A 27,886-nucleotide genomic window follows, 5' to 3' on the forward strand; every position below is an offset into this window, starting at 1 on the left:
GAAAACCCTACACACAAGAAATATGAACACCTGGCTCCTTCTGTACCCAACAACAAAGGCGTGTGTTTCTCTTAAATTTTACACGTTCATATTTTTAAATATACAATTCTTAAATGTTGTCTTTACAGAGCCAGCTATGCGCTATTAGGGGAGCATTCCATCTGTGCTTTCAAAATAAAACAAAACAAAAAGAATAAATTCAAAAGGGCGTAAGTGTTTCATACAATGCTGGTTTTGCCTCTACACACGATCCTCAAACCTGCCGGCTCAAAGTGTCTGCAGCTCCCTACCAAGCACAGCGCAGTGACTGCCCCAAACCACCAGGAGGCGACAGTTTCAACCAAAAAGCTCATTAATGTGTTTGTGGTCAGAGGAGGAATGACTGAGAAAGACATTAAAACCCCCTGAAAAACAAAAAGAAACAAAAGAAAGGTGGAAGAGGGAGAGGAAGTCACGGGGAGAGGGGAGGGAGGGGTAATGTCCATGCATGTGTGTTCCTTTGAATCACAGAGCAACTCAAAGCCACAACCAAACTGTACATCTGCCAGTCCTGAGAAACCTCCGATGTTAAGTGCCAACGTGCAAGATGAAATACAGACAAATTTCCTCCTTTTTTCCCCCATTTATTTTAAACAGATGATGTGGATTTTATTTTATTATACAAGATCTGCAGAAAGACAAAAAAAAAATCATTTTCCTCCAACCAAACTAAGTAAGAAAGAATCATGTGTAAACGTGGAAATACTTGTGTTGCACTAAAAGGATGGTAGCAGAAAAGATTTAAAGAACCACATCAGGGCAACTCAAGGAGTGTCAATGATGGGCGCCGGTTTGCAGCTGTTTCTGCACAAAAATGACCCGTCAGCCCTCCCTCTCTTTTTTTATTTTCTGTTAGTTAGTCCTCGCAAACATCCGCCCATCACATTCTCCACACAGCAGCATGGTGCCTCTGCAAAAAACTGTTAATTAAAATCACCCCCTCCAAAAATCTGAAGGGAAAAAGCCTAGTGAGGGGGGCGGGGAAAGAAAAACTAAGTCTAGAAGATCATATATATATATATATTTATGTATATATATATACACTCATATTTATACTGTCACACTTCCTTTTTCCCTCTCTGCTTATTTCATTTTAAAATCCAATTTCATTTCTCCCATTTCCAGACAGGCAATGAAAAAAAACAAAACAGGCGGTCAACAGGAGAGAAGCCAGAAAAAAAGCCTCAAACGTGGAGGGAGACAATTATAAAAAAAAAAAAAAGAAAAGAAAAATTAAAAGAATCAAAATCAACAGTCAGGAGATGGTTGGTGCAGTTTATTTTGTGGTTGAGGGGAAATCCGTCAGCTGCAGCGAGATCCATTTCGCTGGAGACATAGTGCCGGTGTAGAGCTGTAGAGGTGTCCAGGCGGGGTGTTAAAAGTGATGAACACACACACGCAAGCACACACGCAGTCTCTCACACACAAACTCACACAGTTGGTTACAGTCTGTTGTTATGGTGTGTTAAAGTAGGTAGGGAGGAAGGCAGAGCTGGAGCAGGAGGCAGGAAGAGGAGGAGGAGGAGGGAAAGGAGGAGGAGGAAGAGGAGGAGGAGGACAAAGAGGAAGGGTGGGCAGCTTTTTAGTTGTGGATCTTGATTGCTTTCTCCAGGTAGGTGTAGCGTCCTCTCTTTGGAGCTTTGTTGAAATGATCCAACCCTAGCCAGGGGCGCGGGTGGGACATGTTACCTGGAGAGAGACGGCAGTGAGGTCAAAGACTGAACGCTCTCACTCTCTGATGATCTGAGGCTCGGCGTGTTTCACTCAGAGCGCTGCGTCTCTTAAGAAGCTCTTTAGGATTATGTAACGTCATGATTGTTGATCTATTACGGTGCGTTCAGGCGTCTGCTTCATGTGCTGATGACACGGACACAAACTAAAGAGAGGAGGCGCGCTCTGCTGGACAAACTACGGTACTACAACATGTCTGAATCAGCTTCATCGTTTTAATCTGAGTCATGACGTTTACTAAATATTAACTATAAAATGATGAAACTGATGAGACGATCTCTGGCTTCATTCTAGATGTAATGAGAACATGATGGGACCGTTATGGACTGTGCTGCAGTGAGCTGCTGAGTCATCTTGGCATGCTAACGTCGTGACGCCGGCTGCTGCTTTAACATCACTGTCAGTAAAGTAAGATTAAAAAGAGCTGGTGGCGTTTAAATACCTGGCTGTGGTTCAAAGTCCTTCAGGTTGACCTCATACTCGTCTTCAGTGATGTACTGATGCCGGCCCATCATCACGATCGCAAACTTGAACTGTGGATGAACAAAAACACGGATGTAACTCAGCAGCTAGTGAACAAAATATCAAACGTTCATGAGGAAACATTCGAGACACGCCGCTGTGGAAGAAAAGCCGGATTCTGTACCTTCTCAAATTCTTTCTCCTGGATGTCCAGCATGGTCTGGATCCTCCTCATCACTTCCCGAAAAGACTCGCCCTGAGGGGGTGAGAGAGAAACAGACAGTGTGAGGGATAAGAGTCATTATTTCACACATCTGGACTAGGGTTGCAAAAATCTGTGAATTTTCAAAGTTGGAAACTTTCCAGGGGAATAAAACCATGGATTTACTAAACTGAAGGTTGGCTCTTAATAGAGAACTTAAATAAAGTTGGGGAAAATATATTTGATCATAATCCTGACTAAAACAACCAGATTTCATCAAGTACAGTTGAATATCTCTGCTATTCCTCCATCACATGCACATAGCACACTGCTTACTGCAGGGCTATTGAGACCACGCCCCCTACATGCACTGTGCATTCCTCCATCACATGAAGCACAGAGGATTTCTATTTTGAATGGATGTCTGCTTATAACAAAACAAATATTTATGCATGGATATGATACCTTTCCATTAAATTACCCTCAATTCCCAGTTAATTCCCATGGAAAGTTTCCAATTTGGAATATTTTTCCTTTGGTGTTACCTGCTGCTGGAATCTGAATTTCCTGAGGGAACCTTCCCAAAGGATTAATAAAGTTCCTGTCTGTCTGTCTGTCTGTCTGTCTGTCTGTCTGTCTGTCTGTCTGTCTGTCTGTCTGTCTGTCTGTCTGTCTGTCTGTCTGTCTGTCTGTCTGTCTGTCTGTCTCCAAAATTCCCCAGTTTAACTTCCCATGGAAATTTACCAGAAACTTTCCACCCCTTTGCAACCCTAATCTGGACTCGTGTCCCTCGTGAAGTGAAACCCACCTGTCTGATCTTCAGCAAGAACGGGATCCCGAAGGTGCCGAAGACCTCCTTGTGGAAGTGAGCAACAGGGATTAGCATTTCGCTGTCCTTGTCCAAGTCCACCTGGTCCAAAGGAATCTCCTGCAATGTTTCAGAGGAGAGATGAAATCCTCCAGGTTATTAAATGTTTGTGGAACAGTAACCTCTCTGAGGAGTGACCTGCTTCAGTTCGGTTTTCAGTCCGTCTTAAACGTTTAGAAGAAGAGACGGCCGCCATAAGAGGCCGCTCGTGACGAGAACGTCTGATTGTCTCTCTGTCGGCCGCTCGGAGGAGAAGAGGATTACAGAAATGAAAGTTAAACAGCACACAGGGATCGCCTCACACTCTCTTACCTCTATTCTGAAGGTGCGGCTGGCAGCTGGAGATAAACATTCTAGCAGCTCGTCCTCCTGGTGAACCCCGATGATTTTATAGCTTACTATCTCTAACAGCCTGCAGGGAGGCAGACAGACAGAGAGAGAGGGGGGATTAATACTGAGAGGGGCTCTTCAAAGACACTTCAGAGCATTAAATCACATTAAAACAACACATATATTCTGAGTTAGTCAACAAAGATGAATAAATATCAGTCGATGCAGACGGCACGTTTATAAAAACGAGATGAAGCTTCACGCAGACTCAAGCTCCTCTGAGGGCAGAGGGACCAAACTGTGAGGAGAACACAGACATCTTAATGTGTTGTAGATGTTAGCATGTGTTGGGTCAATATATCAGGGAGATAACCGTCACTCCGATCAAGGGCGTTAAAAAGTGGACCTGACTGCCCCTACAGGGTCTGGAATTTGTGTCAGGGTGGAGATACACGAAGGAGATGACGCCCTTCTGTCTGTTAACATGAAATCTTATCTCCCTGCATGCATGTGTGCAAAGATTCTGCTTCTATATCTCAGCTGTATGCTCCACCTTCCCCTCTCTGCACACGGCACCACCTTTCTGTTCCTCTCTCTGAATGATTCTGATTTACAGACCCTCCTCCTCGGCATCAAGGTCGCAAAAGCTGAATTGTTTGGGTTCAGTTTTCACTCCTGATCAAAAGCCTCTTTCCTGCAGAGGACGGCACAGTTCTTACAAGCGGTCTGAAGAGTGACAGACGCAGGTTTATGGTGAAGGGCGTGGTCATGAGTCTGTTAATGTACAGGAGAGAGAGCAGTAAAGGAGAGCTCTGTTTATGTATCAGGTCTCTCTGCAGAGTGGAAGTTTGTCTGCTTCTTGATCCATTCAATTAAAGTAACGTTAGCTCTTTCAAGTTAGTGATGATGTGAGTCAAATTGAGCACACAGACTCATGCCACACACACACACACACACACACTCTCTGCGCGGTGGGTACCTGAGCTTCTCAGAGCCTTTTTCGGAGAGCTCCACGGCCTTTTTACATTCTTCCAAAAGGTCACGAACACAGCCGTGCTTGTCAGGGTAGAGGGTGATCTCCTGCAACAAACACATGAGCGGTTCATGAAATCACAGTAATGAAGTGTGTGTGCTTCAGGAGGACTTAGAGGGACTGATAAGGTGTGTGTGAGTGTGTGTGTCTTACCTCCTCTCTGAACTGGCTGTTGAGCCATATGGATTTAAAACTCCTCCTGTTCTCAAAGTCTGTGATTTTCATCTTTAACTGTGGAGAGAAACCAGAGTTAGACGAGGTCTGTGAGCTGCTTCAGGACGCTGTGGGTTTAACAACATGTGATGGATGCTTTAAGTTAAAGGTGGAGCTGCAGGGACGTGATCGTACAGTAACAGACACAAAGAGAGTCTGAGGGGAGTCGACCTGAGCCGACAGCTGTGATCTGGTTATTATATCTTTAGCTCCGTGGGCTCAGAGAGGAGTAACCACAAACTGAGCCTCATCACATCAAACTGTCAGAGCAGGAGAGAAAGACCAGGGACGAGGAAAAGCCTGGTTTCTCCTTCTTTGATGGGTTTACAGTCCAGACAAGAGAAATGATACCAAACAGGATAAATGTGACAAACTTTATCTTTCATTAGTGATCAATCTGCAAATGACATCATGGATCACTTCAGACACTTTGATTACAAAGAATCAGGAAACAGAGTCAGAGGCACAACAGCCTGGTGCACAAGAGAGACTAAGAGAAGCTTCTTACACTTTAAAACCTCAAACTCTGTAATGTTTGGCTTTTTAGCTTCATCATTGACTGAACTAGTATCCTAATAACTTTGGGTGCAACAAAGTGCTGTTAAATGACAGATCTTTGCAGCTCTAGCTGAAGGACCAGACCGGGAAGTTAAGTATTAAAACAGGAGAGAAAGAATAATAAGATGAAGTATAATGAGACTGTGAAAGAAAAAGAGCAATGATAAATATGCATTAAGAAAACTGAAGCCATCTCCGTCACTGCAAAGTCACAGCAACCAAAGAAGAGTTAACTCGACACTAAAGCATGACCTCAGAGCGAGCAGCGAGCAGACGATCCTACCTGCTGGTAGTACAGTTTCTTGGGCTGCCGAGGTTTAAAGAATTGCAGCAGGTCCCGCAGCGTTCCCTCATAGTTGTGTCTGAGAGGATTCCCTGGACCGTCCCTGTACCTGGCCACCACACCACCAGGCAGGGGGGGAAGGACGACGCAGGGGAGGAAGAGGAGGACGCCAGGAGAAGAGAAACAGATGGTGGGAAATAAAAGGAGGGAGGAGGGAGGAAGAGAGAGGTACAGGAGGGTAAAAGAGGAGCGGGAGGAGAGAAAATGAAAAAAAGATGAATAGAGGAGGAAGGGAGAGAGGAGGGGAGGGAGGAAGAGTGGGAGGAGTTAGAGGAAAACAACAAAGAAAGGTGGGGGGGGACAGGTTACGTAACATTTCTACTGACAACTGTAAGATTGCAAATCATGAATCAAACATAGAGGTGACTGTGACGGCTATTCAGATCTGTGTGTGTGCGTGTGTGTGCGTACGTGTGTGTGTGTATGTGTGTGTGAATGAGACAAGCCTCCTACCCCTGTGACTTGAAGAACTGCAGCAGCATGGGGTCTGTGTTCAACCTCTGTGCTACTGTCTTCGCCACCTGACAAACACAGAACAGAGTCATTAGAGGAGAGCTCTCTGCGCCCCGCCGGGTTTCCTCCGCTCGCCGACGGCTCAATAAAAACACCACAGGGGGTCAAACAGGCAGCCATCTTGTTTTTAACACAACAACACTTCATCGGGCCCTCACCTGAAAATAGTTCATGCGGTTAGAAAGCGTGACCACAAAGCCCGGGTCGTTGTGGATGGTCTTGTCACAGAAAATGACGTCCACGCGGTGGTACAGGTCCCGGAAGTAGTCCTTGGCCGTCGGCAGCTCGCTGCTGTCGTTCTCTGGGTCGTCCCTGTGTGAGTGATTGGAGGAAGAGGACAAGATTAGGAGAGGAGCAGAGAGGTGATGACAGGAGGAGACGGAGGAGGGGAAGAGTGGACAGGTGTGTTGGACAGGAGGGATGAAGGGTGAGAGATGCATGGACTGTTTTAAAGTGAAGCCAACACATTTGAGGATCCCTCCGCTGACCGGCTGCAGAAAGGATCATAAAGCCAGACCTCTCCACGTGAATGATGGGACATGGGATTTAAAGTCTGAACACACATCAGAGAAATGTTTCCCAAACATGCTTTCTGTTCTTACAGTTATTTCTTATCATGCAGAGTTAAAACTACGTGTTCATTTTTCTGATTTTGGTTTTTAATCAGCCACTTCATGATGGATGGCTCTGTTGACGAATGGAGCTCCTGCAGCATTTTTAAAAGGATTACCCGAGTAGAGCAGAAACAGAGAGAGGAAGAATCTTCCTCAGAATCAGATCTCATCACAGTTACCGACTTTAACGACTCCAAGAGGAGAACAAGATGCTTCTTCAAACCTGCACAGTAGCTGTGTCTCGTTTCTTTCAACCTCTCAGTCGAGAAGCTAGCTTGTTACACGACATACGACATGAAAACGGTGTCCTGCTCCTTTAGAGTCAACGTGTGTTCAATCTGACTCATAGTGAACTCTGGCGTGTTATAGATTAGCGTTCATCTGTGTTTTATTCTGTCTGGAGTAAATAAAGAGGCGACACATGACATTATGACGGAGCAATGCATATTCCCCGCCAAAATAAAAGCGTACTCTGCAACGTCTTCAATGCACGTTTTACAGGGTTCACTTCAATTACCAGACAAAAGGAAAAACAGGAGTCTCTGTCACAAACACCGACTTCTCTCGGTCAGATTTTCACAATCATAACGTGACATGAAGTTTGACAGAAGCAGAAAAGCGATGGAGGAACAGAGAGAAGCACAGAACCTTAACTTTACAGACATCAGCTTTCAAATTCACTAGTCAGGATTTACACAAACTGATCTTTACTGAACATCATTTTATTTTACTTGATGAACAGTTTAAGATAATTGTACTCCTGTAGAGCTCTTTTAGGGGAATTTTGCATCTTTCAAAAGAGGTTTTATTTCTTCATGTTGCCTCGTGTGGTTTTGTTCCCTGCTTGTTTTATTTTGCTGCCCATGTGAACCTCTTTGTAACCTGGTTTTTGAAACCTTCTCAGTAAAAATAATCATTGTTATTATTGTCATTATTATAAATCCTGTCCTCTGACTGTCTGGACTCTGTGCCCGTTGGAGAGTCGTTGTTAGAAAGCCTCATCACACAGACTGAGCTGCTCTTCAATTCACCTGCAGACTGATTTCTGCTGATGACTGAACAGGAACCCTGCTGATGTTCACTTCAACAGCACTCCCTCTTTGGTGATGTTGCCTTAAAGCCATGCTGGTATCAAGTAAAACAGCACTCCCTCATTTTTACTGCACACCCTGCAGTAAAAGCAAACTGACACACCCTCACACACACTGAAAGTCTTACTTCTGGAAGACAATGATGTCCCCATCCATGAGCTCATCCAGGGCCTTGTCCAGAGAGACGTCGTAGTCCTGTATCCGCTCTGTTAGGTTGGGCTTTACTTCCTGTAACACATAAAAAAGCATCATGGGAGATGTAGTCAGCGTGACACCATTCTTGTGAGTAATAGGTTGAGAATGTGTAAAGATTCAAATCAACAGAAAGCCGAGTGTGAGGGAAAATAGAGGTGCTGCGTGTGACAGTGTGAGAGGACGCACGAGAGTTTGTCTGCCGGGGAAGAAGAGTGTGAGATCGAGAGTGTGAAGGAGCAGCTGAAGAGATAGAACGAGGGAGGAAAGGAGAGAGGAATGTGCCTGTAAGTGAATGTTACATAAATAGATCACCTCATAGAGGATAAGGCTAGTTTCCTGCTGAAACCCTGCTCGCTCACACATGACTGGCAGCAGGTCTCCTGTTTACGGCAAGAAGAGAAACAGACATTCGATTTAATCTCTACGTGCACTTTGTACTGATCATACATGATAACATATTCAGCAGAGGATGACCACACTTACTTATTTTGCAGGATATAGGTGTGTAGATATGTCCACAATAATTTAAGCTTCTGGTTTTGGGGTCATACATCTTCAAGAATAACATGACATCGTCTGCAAAGAAGGAGAGAGAGACCAACGTCACAACACCATCAAACTAAATGTTGATAAGATGCATCAAGCTGCACCGTCTCATGACTTCCACCCACAGAATAAGTCACTTTGCTGTCTTGATCTAGCTGAAGCATGAAGGACATTTGAGGAAAGCTGAAGTTCATGTGTCGGACTTACGGTCTTTGTCAAACTTGGGTAACGTGGCCCCGCTGGCAGCCATCTCTGGATCCACAGTCTCCAGAAATATTGTCCAGGGGTTCTCGTTGTCGCTCAAGTCGATCATCTGCAGAACAAACATGTACAAGAAATGATTACACACGCTCATGCACGGATCAACGCCACACAAACATCAGCAACAATGCTCACGTCACAAAACACACCAAGTAGTGAGTGTCTCATTTCAGACAGTCTGAGGAGGAGATTCTACTTGCTTTCCTTAGAAATAATAATGTGCAGCTTCTTTTGGATGCTTTGTAATCCTTCATTTTCAGATTTGTTGCATTTCTTCTCAAGTCAGAAATTTCTATCAGAGCTCAGATGCTCTAGCTCTCCAGTGTGAGTTCAATACCTTATCTAACTTTGACATTTCTCATCCTTTTGGACAAAACAAACCATCCAAAGGTACGTTTTGTGTAGCATTCGTTATAGAAAACAGGGTGGGGTGCAGATTTAGTCTTGTGGTTAAGATGTGCACCCATAAAGTGAGCGCCCCTGTCCCACATTTCATTCCTACACTCTCTCTCTCCGTTTCCTGCTCTACACACCGTCCTACCCTCTCTGAATAAAGGAGTAACTATACTGAAGTCTGTGATGATAAAGGAGAGCTGGATCCTCTGCACGTGTGTCTTGTGTTTGCTGTTCTGTTATCATCATCAGTTTATTTTTAGCTTGTTTATCGTTCAATAAGAAACATCTGACTGAACGCAGCGTGATGATACAGCTCTAAGTCCCCCGACTGAAAACAGTGGAACAAAATGTTTCCCTCCACAAACTCAAACACTCACCGACTTGTTGCAGTCGGCCTCGTAGTCGAGCATGGCGGGCCGCTTGGTGCCGTTGCTCCGGGCCTGCATGGGCCACAGCCTCATCTGGTCCTGTGGGAAACCCTGCAGCAACACAATCAGAGTGTGAATGTTAATGTGCAGTCATGGAAAAGAACTTCACAGGAAGGTGGAGAATGGAAACAGAAGGTACTGCACAATAAGTTAGCAGAACAGAGATTATAAACTCCTAAGAATATTATTTCTAACTTCTTCTACCGTCATAATCCAGGTTCACTTTAACAAACGGACGTTCAGTTACAGATTGAACTCATAAAAGTGTATGTACATGTTTTCCGGCACACTGGCAGCTGTTTTTATAGCCGCTGCACAGAACGGGCAAACAGGAAAATCAACAAGCCTTCTCTTTCAGACAGAGGCACGCGTGTTTGGAGCTGTGGCTTCATATCATCTCAGCAGAGACAGAGAGTCGCTCCACAGAGCGGAAACAAATGTTTCAGGAGGAACTTGAAAGATCGTACATGTGTTGAGTATTTTATAAAACTATAAATTCAATCTGCAGACGTCACTCTGACATCTATGAAACACACACACACAGTGCTCACCATGGTCTGAGAGAGGTTCTGGACAAACTCCTGCAGCGTCGAGCTCTTCAGGACCTTGAAGACTGTGTACTTCACCTTCTCCTCGTCATACATGTCGTTGCCCTGATGACCGCAGAACTGGTCCTCTGTCACCATCTGTGCAGAGAGAGAGAGAGAGAGAGAGAGAGAAAGAGGACGACAGGAGAAAACATCAGTGACTGTGGATTAAACTTGAGAGAGAGAACTGAAGGCTGGAGGAAAAAAGACAAACAAAAAGCAGGCGTGTGTCCAAGCTGTTTGCTGGATCTTGTCCTTTAATTACATCTTTAAAGCTGCAAAGTACAGACACGTTAAAGTCTCGTCAGGTTGTCTTTGTGGCACATTCTGTTCTTTCTAGAACATTCACTACAGGATGTAATGCACTAAAACTGAAGTGCAGAGCTGGGATCACTTTAAACAAATGGTAAAAGCATCTCTTCATGATGTTTCATGCAAAGTGCACGCAGGAGGTCCTGTAACATCATTTCTTCCTCTCACAGTAAAAACAAACTCCTGATTTCTCTTCTGGTTTTAAGCTTCAAAAACTCAAAGACAAAGACGTTAACATCTTTAAAATCAGATCTTTCTAACAAGCTGTTTTCTCATTAGCACTTGCTGCACCTCACAACATGTCGACGCACTGACTGTCGCAGTTCAGCCAGAGTGCTAAATCAGTGACTGCGTCTGTTAGAGCGAGCGGCTGCTCTCTCTGCTGCTCTGCAGAGAGGAGGCTGGCTGCTTCAGACACCCTCCATGGATGGGATAGAAACGTCTAGAAAGGTGTAACTCCTTCTTCTTTACATTTCAGATCTGAAGTGTCAATAGATATGAAGTGTTTCAATCTGCAGCAGGATATTTTTGGTTGATGCATGACAGTTTTTATCTGGTTAAAGACTTTAAGAGCAGAATGATTCGTACTAATACGTAAAGCAGAAATGTGGAGAAGTGGCAGAAAGTTGGAGGAGAGCAATGCAGATACCAGGACTACTGGTAGGACTCCACTTGGACTCAAATGATGGAGAGCATTTCATTGCAGACGAGAGCCGTGCAACATGAGGCATAAGTTAAAGAAACATCCAGGAGGAGACAAGAGCAATGAGATGATAAGACGTTTACTTTGAGCTAACCATGATGGTTCAAGATGTTTGCGTACTTTAAGTTTGATTAATATCAAGTAGGATCAGGTGTTTTTGAGTTAATGAGACACCTTCAGAGATCCCAGCGCAGCCGGAACAATGAGTGTTAATGATGAAATGTTAAAGTCCTACACAGTCAGTCCAGGTTCAGACTGTGAAACACCAGTCCTCCTCAGAAACCCTCAGGTAACAGTGACTCGACTCCAACACCAGCTGATAGATCAGTAACATTAAACCGACCATGCTTTCAAGTAAAATCAACCACAGCTCATTTCCATACAGCAGCCGTCCTTTCAGCTACAAACACTATCATGCATTTGATTTGCAAGTAAAGCCGTGTTATGCAAAGTCAGCTGTCGTTTAGATCAACTCTCTCAGATGCACGGTGACACGTGGTTGAAGTCCCCGTGCGCCTGGCGGAGGCTGTGCAGGCATCGGGAAGAATCTGAGCCAAGTTCAGAATGTTAAAACAACACAACATCTCATCAGCGCTGATTTATTTGCCAGAAACAGTTCATCAGTCGACCTCTGCTTCACACAGCTTCAAACTCATCCTGCTTTTATTTCTGGTGTGGGAACTGTTAAATCCAGAACATGTGAAGACGAGCAGAACGATAGAGTCAGTCTGATTGGAGGTTTAAATCTCAGTATGTTTACATTCAGCACATCTGTCACGTCACGCTCGTGATTCTTAAGGACGACAGGAAAGCTTCCCCTTCTGCTGCAGCTTTCAAACTAAACGAGACAGGTACCTCATGTATCCTCCTCTCTCTGCTCTCCTCATCATCAGCTCTAAGCAGCAGCTTGTTTCTAAAAATAAGAACATCCTCGACCACTTTCAGTCTAAAAAACATCACAGCACTTAAACACACTGGGACATCACGTCGGGGTCGTTTCCTACCTGGACCTGCATGTAGAGGTGAGCCTCTTGGCGCTCCTTCCTCTTCTGTGCCTCCACCCTCTTCTCCTCCTGCAGACGCTCCACCAGCTGCTGTGGGATGTCCACGTCAGTCATCGGCTGGAGGACTTCACCTGGAAGACAAGGAGGGTTTGTGAAGCGGTCCCGTGACATGCCTGTAAGTGGTTCAGTTCAGGGGAATCGATCATGTGTTTGAAGGACAGTCGGGATCACTCACTGAGCTTGGACTCGCGGATGTAGACCAACATGTATGCGTTGGTGCAGTGGCGCACTGACAGGTCATCATCGTGTCCGCCATAGTTGTGCTCTATGGCCTCCTCCTTGGTGCACCGTGACACGACATCATCATCGAACTTACACCACTGAGAGGAGAGAGGAGAGCAAGAGAGGAGGAGGAGGAGAGACAGAAGGAGAGCAAGAGAGGAGGAGGAGGAGGAGAGTCAGAGAGAAGGAGAACAAGAGAGGAGGAGGAGGAGAGAGAGAAGGAGAGCAAGAGAGGAGGAGGAGAGGAGAGTCAGAGAGAAGGAGAACAAGAGAGGAGGAGGAGAGGAGAGTCAGAGAGAAGGAGAGCATGAGAGGAGGAGGAGGAGGAGAGTCAGAGAGAAGGAGAACAAGAGAGGAGGAGGAGAGGAGAGTCAGAGAGAAGGAGAACAAGAGAGGAGGAGGAGAGGAGAGTCAGAGAGAAGGAGGGCATGAGAGGAGGAGGAGGAGGAGAGACAGAGAGAAGGAGAACAAGAGAGGAGGAGGAGAGGAGAGTCAGAGAGAAGGAGAGCATGAGAGGAGGAGGAGGAGGAGAGTCAGAGAGAAGGAGAACAAGAGAGGAGGAGGAGAGGAGAGTCAGAGAGAAGGAGAACAAGAGAGGAGGAGGAGAGACAGAGAGAAGGAGAGCATGAGAGGAGGAGGAGGAGGAGAGACAGAGAGAAGGAGAACAAGAGAGGAGGAGGAGGAGGAGAGACAGAGAGAAGGAGAGCATGAGAGGAGGAGGAGAGACAGAGAGAAGGAGAGCATGAGAGGAGGAGGAGAGACAGAGAAGGAGAGCAAGAGAGGAAGAGGAGGAGAGGAGAGTCAGAGAGAAGGAGAGCAAGAGAGGAGGAGGAGGAGGAGAGACAGAGAGAAGGAGAGCATGAGAGGAGGAGGAGAGACAGAGAGAAGGAGAGCATGAGAGGAAGAGGAGGAGAGGAGAGAAGGAGAGCATGAGAGGAAGAGGAGGAGAGGAGAGAAGGAGAGCATGAGAGGAGGAGGAGGAGAGGAGAGAAGGAGAGCATGAGAGGAAGAGGAGGAGAGGAGAGAAGGAGAGCATGAGAGGAAGAGGAGGAGAGGAGAGAAGGAGAGCATGAGAGGAAGAGGAGGAGAGGAGAGAAGGAGAGCATGAGAGGAGGAGGAGAGGAGAGAGAGAGAGAAGGAGAGCACTTAAGACAACCATTTATGTGACATCATCCTGACATGCTTTCAATGAACCCCGATACTAACAGGCAACATCACAACACTCTGATGCAAACACTGATCGTCTCCTCTTAGGGAGGTTAGAATAAAGGAGCTCAACCGGAGAGTCAGGAGTTAAAGATGAGAGTGAGAAGGATTAAGATGCATGTTATCTCTTTAAATAAGTGGCTGTTATTATGGGCCCATCTTGTATAATAAAGCATCACTGTATGGAATAATAATAATGATGCATTTCATTTATAGGCACCTTTTGACACACTCAAGGTCACCTCACATGGCAGAGTTAATAAAAACAATAATCTGTATGTTTACGGTCTGTAAAATCACAGAGAGGATTTCTGTGACACATTTATACTAAGTGTGCTAGAGATCATCTGCAGGGAGTCATCTCAGCAGAAAGTGAGAAGTCTAAAGTAAGTTAAGTTAAACACTATCCACCTTTATTATGCAGTAATTTGTTTAAAAAGCAGCTCTTTGAGTGTCTTTTCAAAGTCATTTTGGTGCAAACTCCTAATAAAAAATATCTGTTTTCATTCCTCCTTCCTAAATGATTGTTGCAGTCTGTCCTGTAAGTCTCCCTCATGTTCGGCTGTGCTGCAGGTTTACAGATTTAGTGTGATTTCGTGTGGATTTACACTCAGTGTGGTAAAATAGACAGTACAAAGAGTTAGCTTAAATGAAGTCACATGCCTGGTCAGCAACAAAAGCTGCATTTGTTGGTTATAGTACATTCCTGACAGGCGGTACTTATTCCACTAAGTCCCTATTTCAACTCTGAGCTTTGAATGGTCGGTTCTCTCGATATGGAAGTTAACATTAGCATAAATGATCAACTCTGCAGCTGAGTGGGAAGCTCACTGAATGATTCACCTGGGTTTAATATTGTACTTTAGACATTTTTGGAATAACTTGTGAGCAAAGAACTGGCAGCTACTATTTTTTTTGTCTCTGCGTTTTTGTCCAGCCAGCTTCAAAACTATGTTTCACACAGGCCTCACTCTGAGAGAAGAAACTTCTACTGCAATAAAATACTCCTCTACTTTTAAATATCATCCATTAAGAGACATTTTCTGTTGGTTGTTAGTAACCTGTTTAAGATCTTAACTATGTGTGAGCATCATGGAGAGGAAACAGATCCCACTCTTTGGTTGAGCACCCGTGGTTTCAGAAGCTCTCAAAGCTTCATGTGAACAAACCCCGAACAAGCCCACAGAATCTTTGGGTGAAAGGTGCGTAAAGAAAATGTTCTTACGATTGGTTCCTTGACACTGACTTTGCCGTCTCCTTTTGGGTTAAGGTAGACGACGTAGTGACCGCCATGATTGTCCCCGCTGTGCACCAGCACAGCATGCAGGATGTAGTTGGCCGGATCCTTAGAGTCTGGCTTCTGAAGGAACTCATCCAGGGGTAGCTGATCTGGAAACTCAAACCTTTAGAGGATGGAGGAAGAAATATGAAGACAGGAGGCAACATGAGAGAGAAAGAAAGACTTTAATGTGTGTGTGTGTGTGTGTGTGTGTGTGTGTGTGTGTGTGTGTGTGTGTAAATAAACAAAGCCTTCAGGGGCCAGGTGCTGATGGTTTCGTCACAAGGATGACTCACAGCTTATTGAAACGCTACACGGAGCATTAGGGTGGCTTCACATGTGTGTGTATGTGTGTGTGCGTGCTCCTTTAGAGTCACATCATCCAGGTGGATTGTTAAAGCGCCATCAGCTATACCACACACACACACACACACACACACACACACACTCTGAGACAGCCAACAGGAAACACTCTCTGTGACTCACTTTCTCTTGTGCAGGAAGTCAGAGAGTGCTGCTCACTGTCCTGTTTCTGTAAATAGCCTGATCCTTTAACCCACGTTAATATAGACCAGACCCCGTCACTAAAATTACGTCTGACGCACCGTGGGAGTATGACAGCGGGACGCATCTGAATTAAGCAGGGTGCCTAATGGTTGGTAATGCAGCACATGCATGTAAAAGGCGTGCTATATGTGTGTGTGTGTGTGTGTGTGGGCCTACCTGTCATTGATCTTGATGTTTTGGTCGGTCTGTGGGTCGTACATGAACCTCATCAGCTGCAGGTGGAGTATTGGAGGAAAGGTGAGGAACTTCACTCCCTTTTCTGCCTCCTGCAAACACAAACAAACAAACACATCAACATTTTTCCATGACATGCAAACAGCACCTTTCTTTATCAGTTACACAAGAAATATTGAATCTAAATACAAGCTTTAAAGCAGCAACACTAATAAGACACAGAATTGAATTTATCAGATTTCTACAGTGAAGAATGAAAGCGACATGAATCATTAAGCCTCGCTGTGAAGCCTCACCTGCAGGCCATGCTCTCCTGCGTCATATTTGTTGTCTCCATCCAGCTGCTCTGTTGCGACATAATCTTTGAAGGACTCAAAGACTGAAAAAGAGCAGAGACAGAACATTCATAAACAGGTTTCAAATACATCTGGAAACCAATAACTATGTCAGAGAAATGAGACGTCTGTGGATGTTTGTACTCACTGTTCTTCTTTCCTTTTATGCTAAGCTGGATGTCATAGTAGTCCTCTATCCGCTCTGACCGATAGTCCACATGTTTACACTGAATGTATGACTGGAGAGAAGCACACAGACACACACTGAGGTCAGGTACAAGTGGCACAGCAGAAATATTATATCTAAGAGGGTCACTTCTTGATTTAACCTCCTTCCTCAAATCTCAAACGGACAGAAGCTCGATATCATCAAACCTGTTTTTGATTCATGCGTTTATCTTTACTGCTCCTGTCGTCCACAGAGCTCGACCAATAAGAGACTCTTCATAGTGTGCTAATGTGTCTTAGCTTTAGCTTTAAACAGGTGAACTATAACGCTCATGTTGGAGATCAGTTAGGTGATGAATTATAAAGAAGAGGCTACTAAAGGAACGCTGCACAGCTCCAGGTTTATGAGATGTAATAGAAGTTTAATGTGGATGCTGGAGTTGCCCTCTTTAAAACCTTTTACTTCATTAGAATCCATCTGCATTTTCATTAGCATAAATTCAATAAAGTGAGCCAATAGTTTTAAATGTTGCACAGACGACGCAAAGCTACCTAAATACAAAAACTGTAGCTTCACTGTTCTTACTTATTGATTCATCAACGCTGCTTTGAAACTGATAACAGCACTGTCTGTCCAGGAGCTTAACAATACTTCTGTACAGACCGATCCTGATGCTACTGTTGTATTTCTGTTTAACAATAAACTGCACATATGTTCCTGCAGCCGTAAAGACGAGCTTGAAGAGAGGACGAGGAGAGAAAAACGTACCACCATCTTTCCTCTGAAGAGCTTAGGGATTGTTCCCTCAACACAAGTGCCTTTCATTTTGTTCTCCACATTGTCCAGGAGCTGAAACACACACACACACAAACGCGCACGCACGCGCACACACACACAATAGGTCAGTAATGATTCAGCATGCAATAACACCCACATTCTTCAAGACAGTACAAGAGCGCTCACCACTCTGCACAGCTCCTGTACATCATGCTGCATGAAGCTGTCTAGTGTTTCCCATCTTTACAGAAAAAGGAGAAAAAAACGACAACATGGAGATTAATTATAAAGCTGGTAGATGAGGAGAGGTTTATGGCTGGTTATGACTTTAATTTATGCACAAAAAAACACAATAATGTGTAATTGTGATTAAAGTCAAAATGAAAACCGTGTTAACTGTGTGGCAAACATTTCAGCTACTTATGAAGCAGAGCCAAGATCTTTCTTGTGTTTATGTAATGACTCAATGCTAGCTCTACTTTTCATTCTGTTTCAGTCTAAAACACATAAAGGTGAGCTGTAAACTTTAAGAATCGTTGCCCTACCCGAAGGACTTGGTGAGTTTCTTGGTGCCGACGGGTTTGTCGCTGTGCTGCAGCTCGTAGAAAACCCTCTGCAGTGCGAGAGGAACGCTCTTGGAGGAGTCGTCTCCCTCTGTGGGCATCATGTACACCGCCTGGAAGAAGAAGGAGAGCGAAGAGGATTAGATATCTGAGGATGCATCGTTCTAAAACTGAAGTCTGTTCAGGTAAGACGTCGTCTGTTCTTAAATCAAATATTTTTAGAGTAGCTGCTGGACAAAGCCGTAAAACAGCACAGAGACCCCTCACCATATGAGACACAAAGATCCATCAACGAAGAGTAACAACTAACGATCACAACACCCCTCTAAGACTGAAACCAAACAGCTGTTTATTGTTCACCAGGTGTGATAATTAAATCTAAAAATAATGCGGCTCACTAAAAACAGAATGTGACTCAAACTTCATGACTCCTCCCTGCGGCCCTGAAGACTCTAATCCTGCACTTTACCTTTCAGGGGCTTTCTCTCTAATCTGCTGTTTATCAGATATCTTCATGTAGCATCATGATGGTGTTGCAATTCATCACTTAAGAAGAATCACTGAGTTGTTATATTATCGTAGGCGGTGTATCGGGTATCGGATTGTGATTCCCACGCCTATAGGCTCCTCCTGTTTGATCCTAAAACATTCATTTCCTGTAGTTTTTTCCCATGGCTTCTAAGTACTGGCATGGATCGGTCTTTAGAAGGGTGTGCTAGATATCACTTTCAATGATTCAGCCAGTGCACCAAACATACCAGTCCATAACTCACTAAATACTGTCTCAAATCAGACAGACAGAGTAAGAGATGAAACCTTACCCTCCGCAGTTGGTTGGTGAAGAAGAGTGTCTGTAGCAGGCTGTTCATGTAGCAGGTAGCTCCCTGGTTCTTCAGACCAACGTAGCCTGTGTGTTTCTTAGAGTCCCAGCTAATCAGAGAGAGAGAGAGCAAACGTTCATAAAACTACTAACAGAGTAAAAAGTAGAAACACAATCCAGAGAAGAATCAGAGGAACGTACGCGACTCCGTGTGGAGCGTCAGCCTGAACGTAGACTTCAAAGGTGACTTTGTCATCGTCAACGAAGCCCCTCTCTGGATCAGTCACATCCTGAAATGTGAATAAATCAAAACAGTGAGCACAACTTAATCTCATTCTCTAAATTAACATGGACTTTAAATCAATCCTCTGTCGGTTTCTGTACTCACACTCCAGGACATGAAGTTTGAGAATCCCCAGTCGTTCTCTTTATGGAAGAACAGGTGACTGATCCTGCGGCTGAAGGACTTCTCGTCGTCTTTGTAGTTGATGATCTTGAGCATGGCCTGAGCGTGGCATGACCATGACCTGAAAATGCATCATGAAGAAACTTGTTATGGTGTTTTATTTTGATACGGGACTCGATGTAGCTGCAGATAAACACATTCAACGCATTTTCAACACATTCCAATTCCCAGTGACTTGGCAAACAGTCCATATCAATGAACCGTGACCTGATTTATCACATCTATACTGTAGCTCAAAACTAGCAGCCTGAAGTTCACAGTGAGACCAGGAGGCCACAAACTCTGAGTGAGGAATATTACAATAAATGATTTCAACAGCTCGGGTGTGTTGAGGACATCTCTGAAGTAACTGCTAATATAAACAGTGTTTCCCACTAAGAATAAACCCTGCAGCAGATCGATTAGAATACGATCAGCATCTAAGATCGATAAACTACTGTGTGATCTGTGCTCCCATCTGTGGATGACCACAGAGAGGTCTGCTGTTCTGTTTCTCCTTAAAAGGCACTGATTTCAATCAAAAATAAAACATCTTATTCTGTGGTTTTAATCATTTTGTGCAGCTTGTTGCCGCCGATGTTCTGCACTCAGTTTTGCTGCATAAAAAACAAAAAGCCTCCCTGCACCGGCTCACCTGTTGTGAGAACAGAACCACGAGTCAAACTATTGCATCTTTCCAGCTGTCACATCTTCACGCTGTGATCGCTTTAATTTCCGGAGATATTGCGTTGCTGCGTTGACTCAGAGATGTGCACAAACATGATCGCTGCATAACCTAATCTGTGTAGCGTTTAATTATCTCACTGTCATTCAGTGTTTGGAAAATATTTCTCACATCTCACTCCTTGAAGTTAGTCACATCAGGAAGCTCTCTTTAGGACTGAGATAGTTTGAGAAGAACTTTTATCCTCACCAGGATCTAGTCCTAACTTAAAGAAGGAAACATCATGATGATGAGGTAACTGAGTATTCTATTAAATTGAATTAAGTTCAGTTATATCTTCAGATTATAAACGAGCTGTATCTTGAGGTTCTAAAAATAAGACCTCATGAAACCATTTCCAAAAACGTAACTGTAATGGCTTGTAGGTTTCTCTGGACATGCCAGACTCCAGCTGCTACAACTACTACTATCCATCTCCCCACTATCATCTCTCTCTCTCTTCATCTCCCTCTATCCCTCTCTCCAACATGGTCTCAGCAGATGTGTGTCTAACATGAGTCTGGTCCTGCTGGAGGTTTCTGCCTGTTAAAGGAAGTTTGTCCTTGCCACTGTAACTTGCTAAATGCTGCAAAGTGCTCTGCTCATGGTGGATTAAGATGAGATCAGACTGAGTCCTGTCTGGAAGATGGGACTGGATCTGATCCGGTCTTGATGTTGGGTCTTTGTTAATCATAGAACATAGAGTCCGGTCTAGACCTGCTCTGTTAGGAAAGAGTCTGAGGAGAACATTTGTTGTGATTTGGGGAATATATAAATAAAGATTAATTGTAAGATTACATTTTTAATAAATTCAGAGTCTGATCAAAAGCAATTTTTTACCACATATAGAGTCGAGTCATGAGTGTGAACATGGTTGAAAGATTTTTTCAGACTGACATTAAAAGGTCTTGGAGTAAAGGGAAAAACTCCATCAGTTGTGACTCAATGTTATAAAACACAGAAAAGTGGGCATGTGTGGGAAGGAAGCTTTTATACACGCTCCACTTTGTTCGTGTTTTATCCATGTCCTGAACGAAAAGTCTTACTTTAAAACTTTAAAACTGTAGTCGGTCAAATTTGTCTGTAATAGCATCATTTGCAACTCTACTTAAAAGCTATCTCTATGTGTGTGTGTGTGTGTGTGTGTATCAGGACAATCAAAGGCCGTAGTGTGTCCAAACGGGAAACCTACGTTGAGTCTGACTCTGCGTTGCACTGCAGGAAGAAGCCCACGCTCTTCTGGTGTGGTCGGTCCGGATAGAAGCGCGGCATCACCATTATCTTCCACGGGAGGTTTCGGACGAAGCAGGACGGGCTGAGCACCGACTCACTCAGGCGGCTGAAGCGCTCCACGACGAAGCGGAACGTCGCCTCGGACCGCCAACTGGTATCTGCGGAGGAGGAGACAGGAGGGTTGTTAGATGGTAAACGGGGAAAAGGTTTCCTCTGAGCTCGACTCAGAAGCAGCGGATCAATTAAAAGAATAATGTTTAAGAGTTTGTGTGAGTGTGCATCCTTCTTACCATCCTCCATGTCTTCCTCTGTGTTGTTGTGTCCGTCTGCCATGGCCACGTTACCATTGATCACAGGGTTGGCTGGGATTCTTGGAGGGTCGTCTGTGTCCCCAGCTGTACAGAGAGAGAGACAGTTTAATAAGACTTGTATAAAGTAAGGTGTGTACTCCTTTAACTGACAGACCCAGTGTTGTTGGATGATGGATAAAAACATCAAGCATCGATAGCTTAAACACCAAACACAAGGCTTCCTCTCTTTGTTATCTACCACAACAGCTCCCCGACACTCTGCAAGCTTTGATTCCAACTATTGAACCAAAATGTGCAAACACAAATCACTTCAACTCAACCGTCTCCCTGTTTTCAGATACTTCTGCTCGTGTGGATTCATCCTTCAGTGGTGGAGATGACTCACAGTTTATCAGTAGACAAATAAAGAACTTAATAAATTAACTTTCAAACCGCAGGACGACTGATGATCTGATAATCATCAGAGTGGTTTGAGACATAAAAACAATTAAATTAATCTTCATTTGTGCAAAAAAGTAGTGCTGTAAGAGCTTTCTCCTTCTCTTGGTCTCCACACAGCGATGCTTCCTTTGCCCTTGCGTACTTTTTTTAGTGGGAAAACCCTGCTGAGACAGCATGACAAGTCCCCTTTCCCAGTCTGGCTGTCAGAGTGAGGGCCACAGCAGGAGAATGTGTGTGCGTAGGTGTGTGTGTGTGTGTGTGCGTGCGTGCGTCTGATTACAGACCAAGCAACGTTACAGTAGGCTGTGTAATTATGGACACAATGCAGGATTAAGCTGCAAGTCATCGCTCAAACACAAACAAATGTGCGAGCAGAACAACAATCATTCCAGTGGCATAATGAGCCGGCCGGCTGCTCGGTCTCATCTATTGAAGCACACTGATAACAGGAACAGACGAGCTTTGAGTCGACTTCAAGGACTGAGTGAAATCTGTCTGAGTCCTGTGATGATGACAATGCTGCTGAAGAAGCCAGACGGAAGAAAAACAGTATGGCACATGTCTTCAAATGTGTCTGCTGTCTCTGATACGTCTTCCTTCAGAGTTCACAGAAGCAGCGGTGTCAGTGTGTCTCTTGCCAGGTGACTTTACTGACGGACTCCTTCGGGACACTGACCTCGTTTCCCCAAGTGGATTACACCATGCTAATGGGGTCTGTCAGTCAACTCCAAGACAACCTCAAGTCCCGCCCACTGAGTACATCTATCCTGAAACCTTTGAGAAACATGGCTAAAACTAGACTAATTGTCACTTGAGCTGAACATTTTTTGAAGGAGAAATCAACATTTGAATGAGACTATTTATCATTTCAAAACACATCACAGAATGAGACTTGAATACCTGCTACAAGGCACTAACACAAGAACTCTGAGAAAACATCACAACCACATCTTTAAAATCAAGTGAGACGTACCAAAACCCTTTTAATCTTTCCTCATTTGGACAGAAAATTAAATATCTCGACTGTTTTTCCTCTGCTGGAGGAGAACACTCCAGATGTATTAACCCACAACAACAAGCTTAAGACGGCCCAGCTGATCCTGTTACCATGACTAAGATGCTGAAATGCATCTAAGTAGAGTTAGCTGCAGCAAACAAAACATGTAAAACCATTTTATCAAGAATAAAAAACTGTCCCTTAAACCGGAGAAAAACCGTTATTAGCTCACATTTTATTCAAGGTTATTAAAATGTCCCATCAGCCAATGTAGCTTCCCTAACAGGGGCTCCACTCAGGTATTAACTTATTAATTTTTTAGAGCCTCTACATGCATACACATCGGCCTGATATAGTCGCTGCAAAGCCAGGCATCCATTGATGCATCTAAAACAGAAGTGAGATAGATAAATGCAAGAATGCTGCATGGAGTCTGATTCTATAAAGGAAAAGCGTTAAGACTTGCTGTCTTAAAGTGTGAATTGTTTATTATGTCAAGCTGTTTTGAGGCCAGACTGAGAGAAGAGAGTGAAACAGCAAGTAAGGGGTGATTATCATCGGTGTCGACCTGCCCCCCATCCAGGACTTGTACCGGTCCCGGGCCAGGAAACGGGCAGGTAGCATCACCGCTGACTCCTCACACCCTGGACACAAATTCTTCAAACTCCTCCCCTCCGGCAGGCGCTACAGATCACTGTGCGCCAAAACAACCCGCCATAAGAACAGTTTCTTCCCCCAGGCTGTCACTCTGATGAACACTAAACCATAACAGTGTCACACCTGTTGGATCAACACTCTCTGTAAATATACATGTAAATATTAGGGATGCACTGATCCTACTTTTAAGGTCCCGATATCAATACCTGGGCTTTGGTATCTGCTGATACCGATACTAGCCGATCTGATCCTGGTATTGATTTAACAATCTCTATTCCTTAATGTGAGGATAGAATCATGTTTTGGTAACTTCAGGCTTTTCTGACTTTGTAAACCAAAATAAAGTAAACATTTTTAAACTGACAGGATCATTATTCAAGAGATTATAAATGTGTACCAGCAGTTTGGTGAGTTAATCTTCATACTAATAGATATTGTAAACACAGAAAAGCATAGAACTGAGATGAAAAGATCTGCCATATGGATCGGCAATATATATCGGCCCCTTGTCACCGATATCCGATCTAGCCGATATCCGATACCAGGATCGGATCGGTGCATCCCTAGTAAGTATACAATGCAACAATTCTCCAAGCAGAATTCCATATTTCTATTTATTTTATTATTTAACTTCTATTTTTATAATGTAAAAACTACCTCTGCTACTCACCACTGCACTTTTATCATATTATTTTAGCCTGTACATATTAGTAATGTCTATTTGTTGTTCTTTTGTATTTATAGCTATATATATTACTGAGCTCCCTTGTCTCGTAGATTCCTCTGAGCCGCCGTAGACGTGCTCCTGATACGGACGTGCTGGACTCCAGCGGCAACAGCTTCTACGACTCGTCTCATCACTATCACCTCTCTCTCTCTTACTCCCCTCTATCTGTCTTTCCAGACCCAACTCGGTCGAGGCATGATGTGTGTCTAACATGAGTCTGGTCCTGCTGGAGGTTTCTGCCTGTTAAAAGGAAGTTTGTCCTCTCCACTGTAACTAGCTAAATACTGCGATGAGCAATGCTCATGATGGATTATGGTGGGGTCAGACTGAGTCTTACCCTGTCTTGAAGTTGGGTCTCTGTTCATAATTTGACATAGAGTGGTCTAGACCTCCTATGTTTCCAAAGCGTCTTGAGATAACATTTGTTGTGATTTGGCGCGATACAAATAAAGATTGATTGATAGCTGATGTTATTGTTATTATTATTTGTATGTCTTACTCTTATGCCTTGTTCAAAGAGGGCACAGTTTACCAAAGTCAAATTCCTTGTGTGTTCAAGCATACCTGTCCAATAAAGCTGATTCTGATTCTGATGATGTCTAAGCAGAGCACTTGCTTTTGGAGAGAAAAGTCTAAAAATAAATGTCAAAAAAGACATAAATGTCCTTCCAGGTAATTTCTGGATGCTTTAGTTTGAAGTTACATATGATCCGGTGTATAATGGTGCAGCACAATAACAAGCTCGGTATGTGTGCAAACAGATAATAAACGGCAGGGCTAAATGACGCAGTGATGCTGAGGCTCCATCAAGCCTCTGCTGTGTGCACACGGTGACACAACAACACATCCCTCTGCTGTAGGGAGGTTAGATTCAGATGAATGGAGGGGAGAGAGAGAGAGAGGTGCTCCTGTTTCCATAAACTGCCAAACAAAAACACAGATCATTAAAAATGGCGAGCTCCATGCTGTTTGCTCCTCCATACAATGAAGCAGCAAATCCCCCGCGCTGCTGCTGCTGCCGCTCCGGTGCGGCGGGCCTGGCTTACCGCAGCGGAGACTCCCGTTACTCACACGGAGCGCGGGCACGCTTCAGATCACACCACGGTGAAAAACTCACCATTAACACACCATGGTTCAAAACGCTTCCTTCAAATCCACATCCTCATCCCATCCGAATGAAACCCCGAGCTCATTAAAGCAGAGGCAATTTAGCAAATCACGATTGACGCATCTGCGTTAGCATTAGCCACCTAGCTGCCTCTTCACTCGCCATAGATTCACCATACAGGCAGTTAGCTGGAGTCACTGTTACAATATTCACAAAAGATATAAACACCATGCAGAATATATAAACATTTCACAGCATTGTAACCGTTTCAATAATTAAAAAATGGCTGAATTACATGAGGAAGATACTCAGGGCCTAGCATTCGAGCAAAAGCCCGAATCGACCGATGCAAAATACAAGCCGCCATTTTGGATCTCCACACACCCCCTCCGTTAGCCGAGGAGCTCACTTAGCAACCTGCTAACAACGTTTAAAAGTGCGACTGGGGGTTAAATCTGTAGCTGCATATTAGCTATCATGCTAGCAATGTACAATCAAATCCATCTAAATTTATATTTTAATTTAAAATTAAACTAATATCAGCATTTAAAGCATTTCTGCAGTGCTTTCAAATGAAATGACTTGACACATTAGAGGCCAATCTGGAGCATTTTAACCTGTGGTGAACCGACACACAGTCAGTCTGTAGGCCTTGCTTTTGATGCACAAGCCATTAGACACGATGCTAGCGCATCAGTGTTTTTAATGCTGAGGTAAATAGTCTCTCCTCACCAGGACAGATTTAACACCACTGCAGAGCTACAGTCACTATTCACTGATATGCTGGCTTTGACGTGACACGCAGGTGTTGTTACCTGTCAAAAAAACCGACCCAAAGCGGACACACAAGTCACATTATGGAGATTAATTCACCTGGCGTGGGTCCATCTGCACTGCCACAGTGTTTACAAACATTTCAACAAAGAGTGTTGTTTTTATTAAACTGTATGAAGGGTTTAAACGGACATGATGTTTGATTAGTTGTTCCAACACGGACAGCTTGCTGAGAACTACACAGACCTAATGAATGATTTGTGTGGCTAATCTCCAACCTTGTTCACGATCAGCTGATTGTAGCTCTCTAAAAGCAGTTTGATGTTGCTGGCACATGAAGGGAGAAACATTTTCCATTCTCTTATAACGCAAAATGAGGTCAGCACAGCACAGGTCTGCTGCAACGGACGCACAATCAGCAGAAATGCAGCCCGGCTATCCTGGCTAGCTTTGGGCCTTCATGTTTACTGTAAAGTTGAGCTCAGTCTGAACAAATAAAACTTCTCCATTTCTCATGCAGAAGTGTTATTATAATAAAAGGGGTTGCAAGGACTTAGTTCTGCCTCTTATGAGAGACTTCTTACCTTCCATCTCCATGTCCTCCGGCTCGCTGAGCTGCTGCTCGCCGGCTTTCTGCTGCTGCTGCTGCTGCTGCTGCGTGTGGTGGTGATGGTGGTTCATGTTCGCAGCTGTTGTTGTTGTGGTGGAGGAGGTGATACGGGGCTCCTTGCTATCTGTGGTACCCTCGACCTTGTCCAGGGTCGCCTCGGTTGGGAGCCGGTTTCTGGACTGCTGGTGAGGTGTGGTAGGATGCGGAGGTGGGGTGGACAGGTCGAGCCTCGGCGGCCGGGCCTGCTCTGCTGCGACCTCGGCCTTGTCCGCTGTCAGCGCCGGGGAGTGAGGAGGGGAGGTCGGCGGGGGAGCGGGTAGAGAAACGCGGACGTATTTGCTCGCTATTCGCCCAATCTCGGCGCCGTTGGTGGGTGCGAGTCGCTGTCTGACTGCAGGGGGTGGATGTGATGGTAGGACTGGGGGCTCCAAAGGAGGAAGGCCCGCTGCAATGAGCTAAATGAATCCGGCTTTACCCCCTGGAAATGTGGGGTAAACTAAGAACACAACGCACAGCACGACCTGCGCCTGGAGGAACAAAAACTCTGTTTGTAGCTAACCTTAAGCTAGCAGCCCACTCGTGATAAAGGTACAACAACAATGAAAACAAAGGCTCATTTGATATTGACACACATTCAACAACTTGGCCTGCGATATCCCCAGTCCGTGTGCTCCTCCGATTGTCCCTCGTCTGGGGGAGAGCGGAGGAAGAAGCTATCCATTCAAAGCCGTTTCCAATCCGGAACAGCACTAACGTTAATTTGGAAGGAGACGAGAGTTTCCACGGCCTGACAGAAACCTCCAAAACAGACCCTAACACGATGAACGACTGAACGCGGCTCTCTGCTGCATCTCTGGCTAACCTCTAGGTTTGTGGTGAAGAAGGTTCCCCGGTCACACAACGTTAGCCTGAGCCGTGTAGCTCTCAAACCCGCTCCTACCGTCCGGCCTGAGATCTGCTCAGTCTCAGAGAAATCTCAAAATGGCGGCCGCGCTCTTCTCTGAAATGTCACATCCGCATGGAGATCCAAACACTGGCCCATCCCCGGCCAGGATCACATCCATGTTCAATCACAGGGAGAAGAAGGCATGTGCGTGTTTTATACAGGAGACACAGAATAGAATAATTATTATGGAAGCATGGGACAGAGAAATATGAGATTATGTAAAAGGTAAATACAAGGCCAGACACAATGGTGACTGCATGCTGCAAAAAGGCCCAGATCATCAACACGGTGATGGAGGGAAAATCACTGTCT

At 44.6% G+C, this 27,886-nt stretch overlaps 1 protein-coding gene across 6 annotated transcripts; it reads right to left on the reverse strand.

The window, feature by feature from the left end:
• Positions 1–1,300: 1,300 nt before the first annotated feature.
• On the reverse strand, positions 1,301–27,881 carry usp7 (ubiquitin specific peptidase 7 (herpes virus-associated)). 6 transcript variants are annotated; one of them, XM_034712249.1, is made up of 31 exons: positions 26,603–27,881; positions 21,294–21,398; positions 20,963–21,161; positions 18,990–19,128; positions 18,803–18,891; positions 18,603–18,711; positions 17,764–17,894; positions 17,405–17,459; positions 17,210–17,290; positions 16,421–16,511; positions 16,234–16,316; positions 15,920–16,029; positions 15,143–15,320; positions 12,665–12,809; positions 12,430–12,560; positions 10,375–10,509; positions 9,773–9,874; positions 8,946–9,051; positions 8,676–8,768; positions 8,505–8,572; positions 8,125–8,225; positions 6,451–6,604; positions 6,233–6,300; positions 5,720–5,828; positions 4,819–4,896; positions 4,612–4,712; positions 3,615–3,714; positions 3,243–3,362; positions 2,417–2,488; positions 2,213–2,303; positions 1,301–1,728 (listed from the first exon to the last, which is right to left on the reverse strand). In XM_034712249.1, the coding sequence occupies exons 1-31, from the start codon at positions 26,697–26,699 to the stop codon at positions 1,622–1,624; spliced, it is 3,348 nt and encodes a 1,115-aa protein (XP_034568140.1). In that variant the 5' UTR covers positions 26,700–27,881; the 3' UTR covers positions 1,301–1,621. The 6 variants fall into 6 exon arrangements, with proteins under 6 accessions (XP_034568140.1, XP_034568141.1, XP_034568144.1 ...); XM_034712250.1 differs by having other exon boundaries at positions 5,720–5,822; positions 26,603–27,678; XM_034712253.1 differs by lacking the exon at positions 26,603–27,881 and adding an exon at positions 26,118–26,251.
• Between the last annotated feature and the right edge of the window lie 5 nt (positions 27,882–27,886).

Source organism: Notolabrus celidotus, chromosome 20 (assembly GCF_009762535.1).
Source record: "Notolabrus celidotus isolate fNotCel1 chromosome 20, fNotCel1.pri, whole genome shotgun sequence".
In the NCBI taxonomy this organism is placed as follows: Eukaryota; Metazoa; Chordata; class Actinopteri; order Labriformes; family Labridae; genus Notolabrus; species Notolabrus celidotus.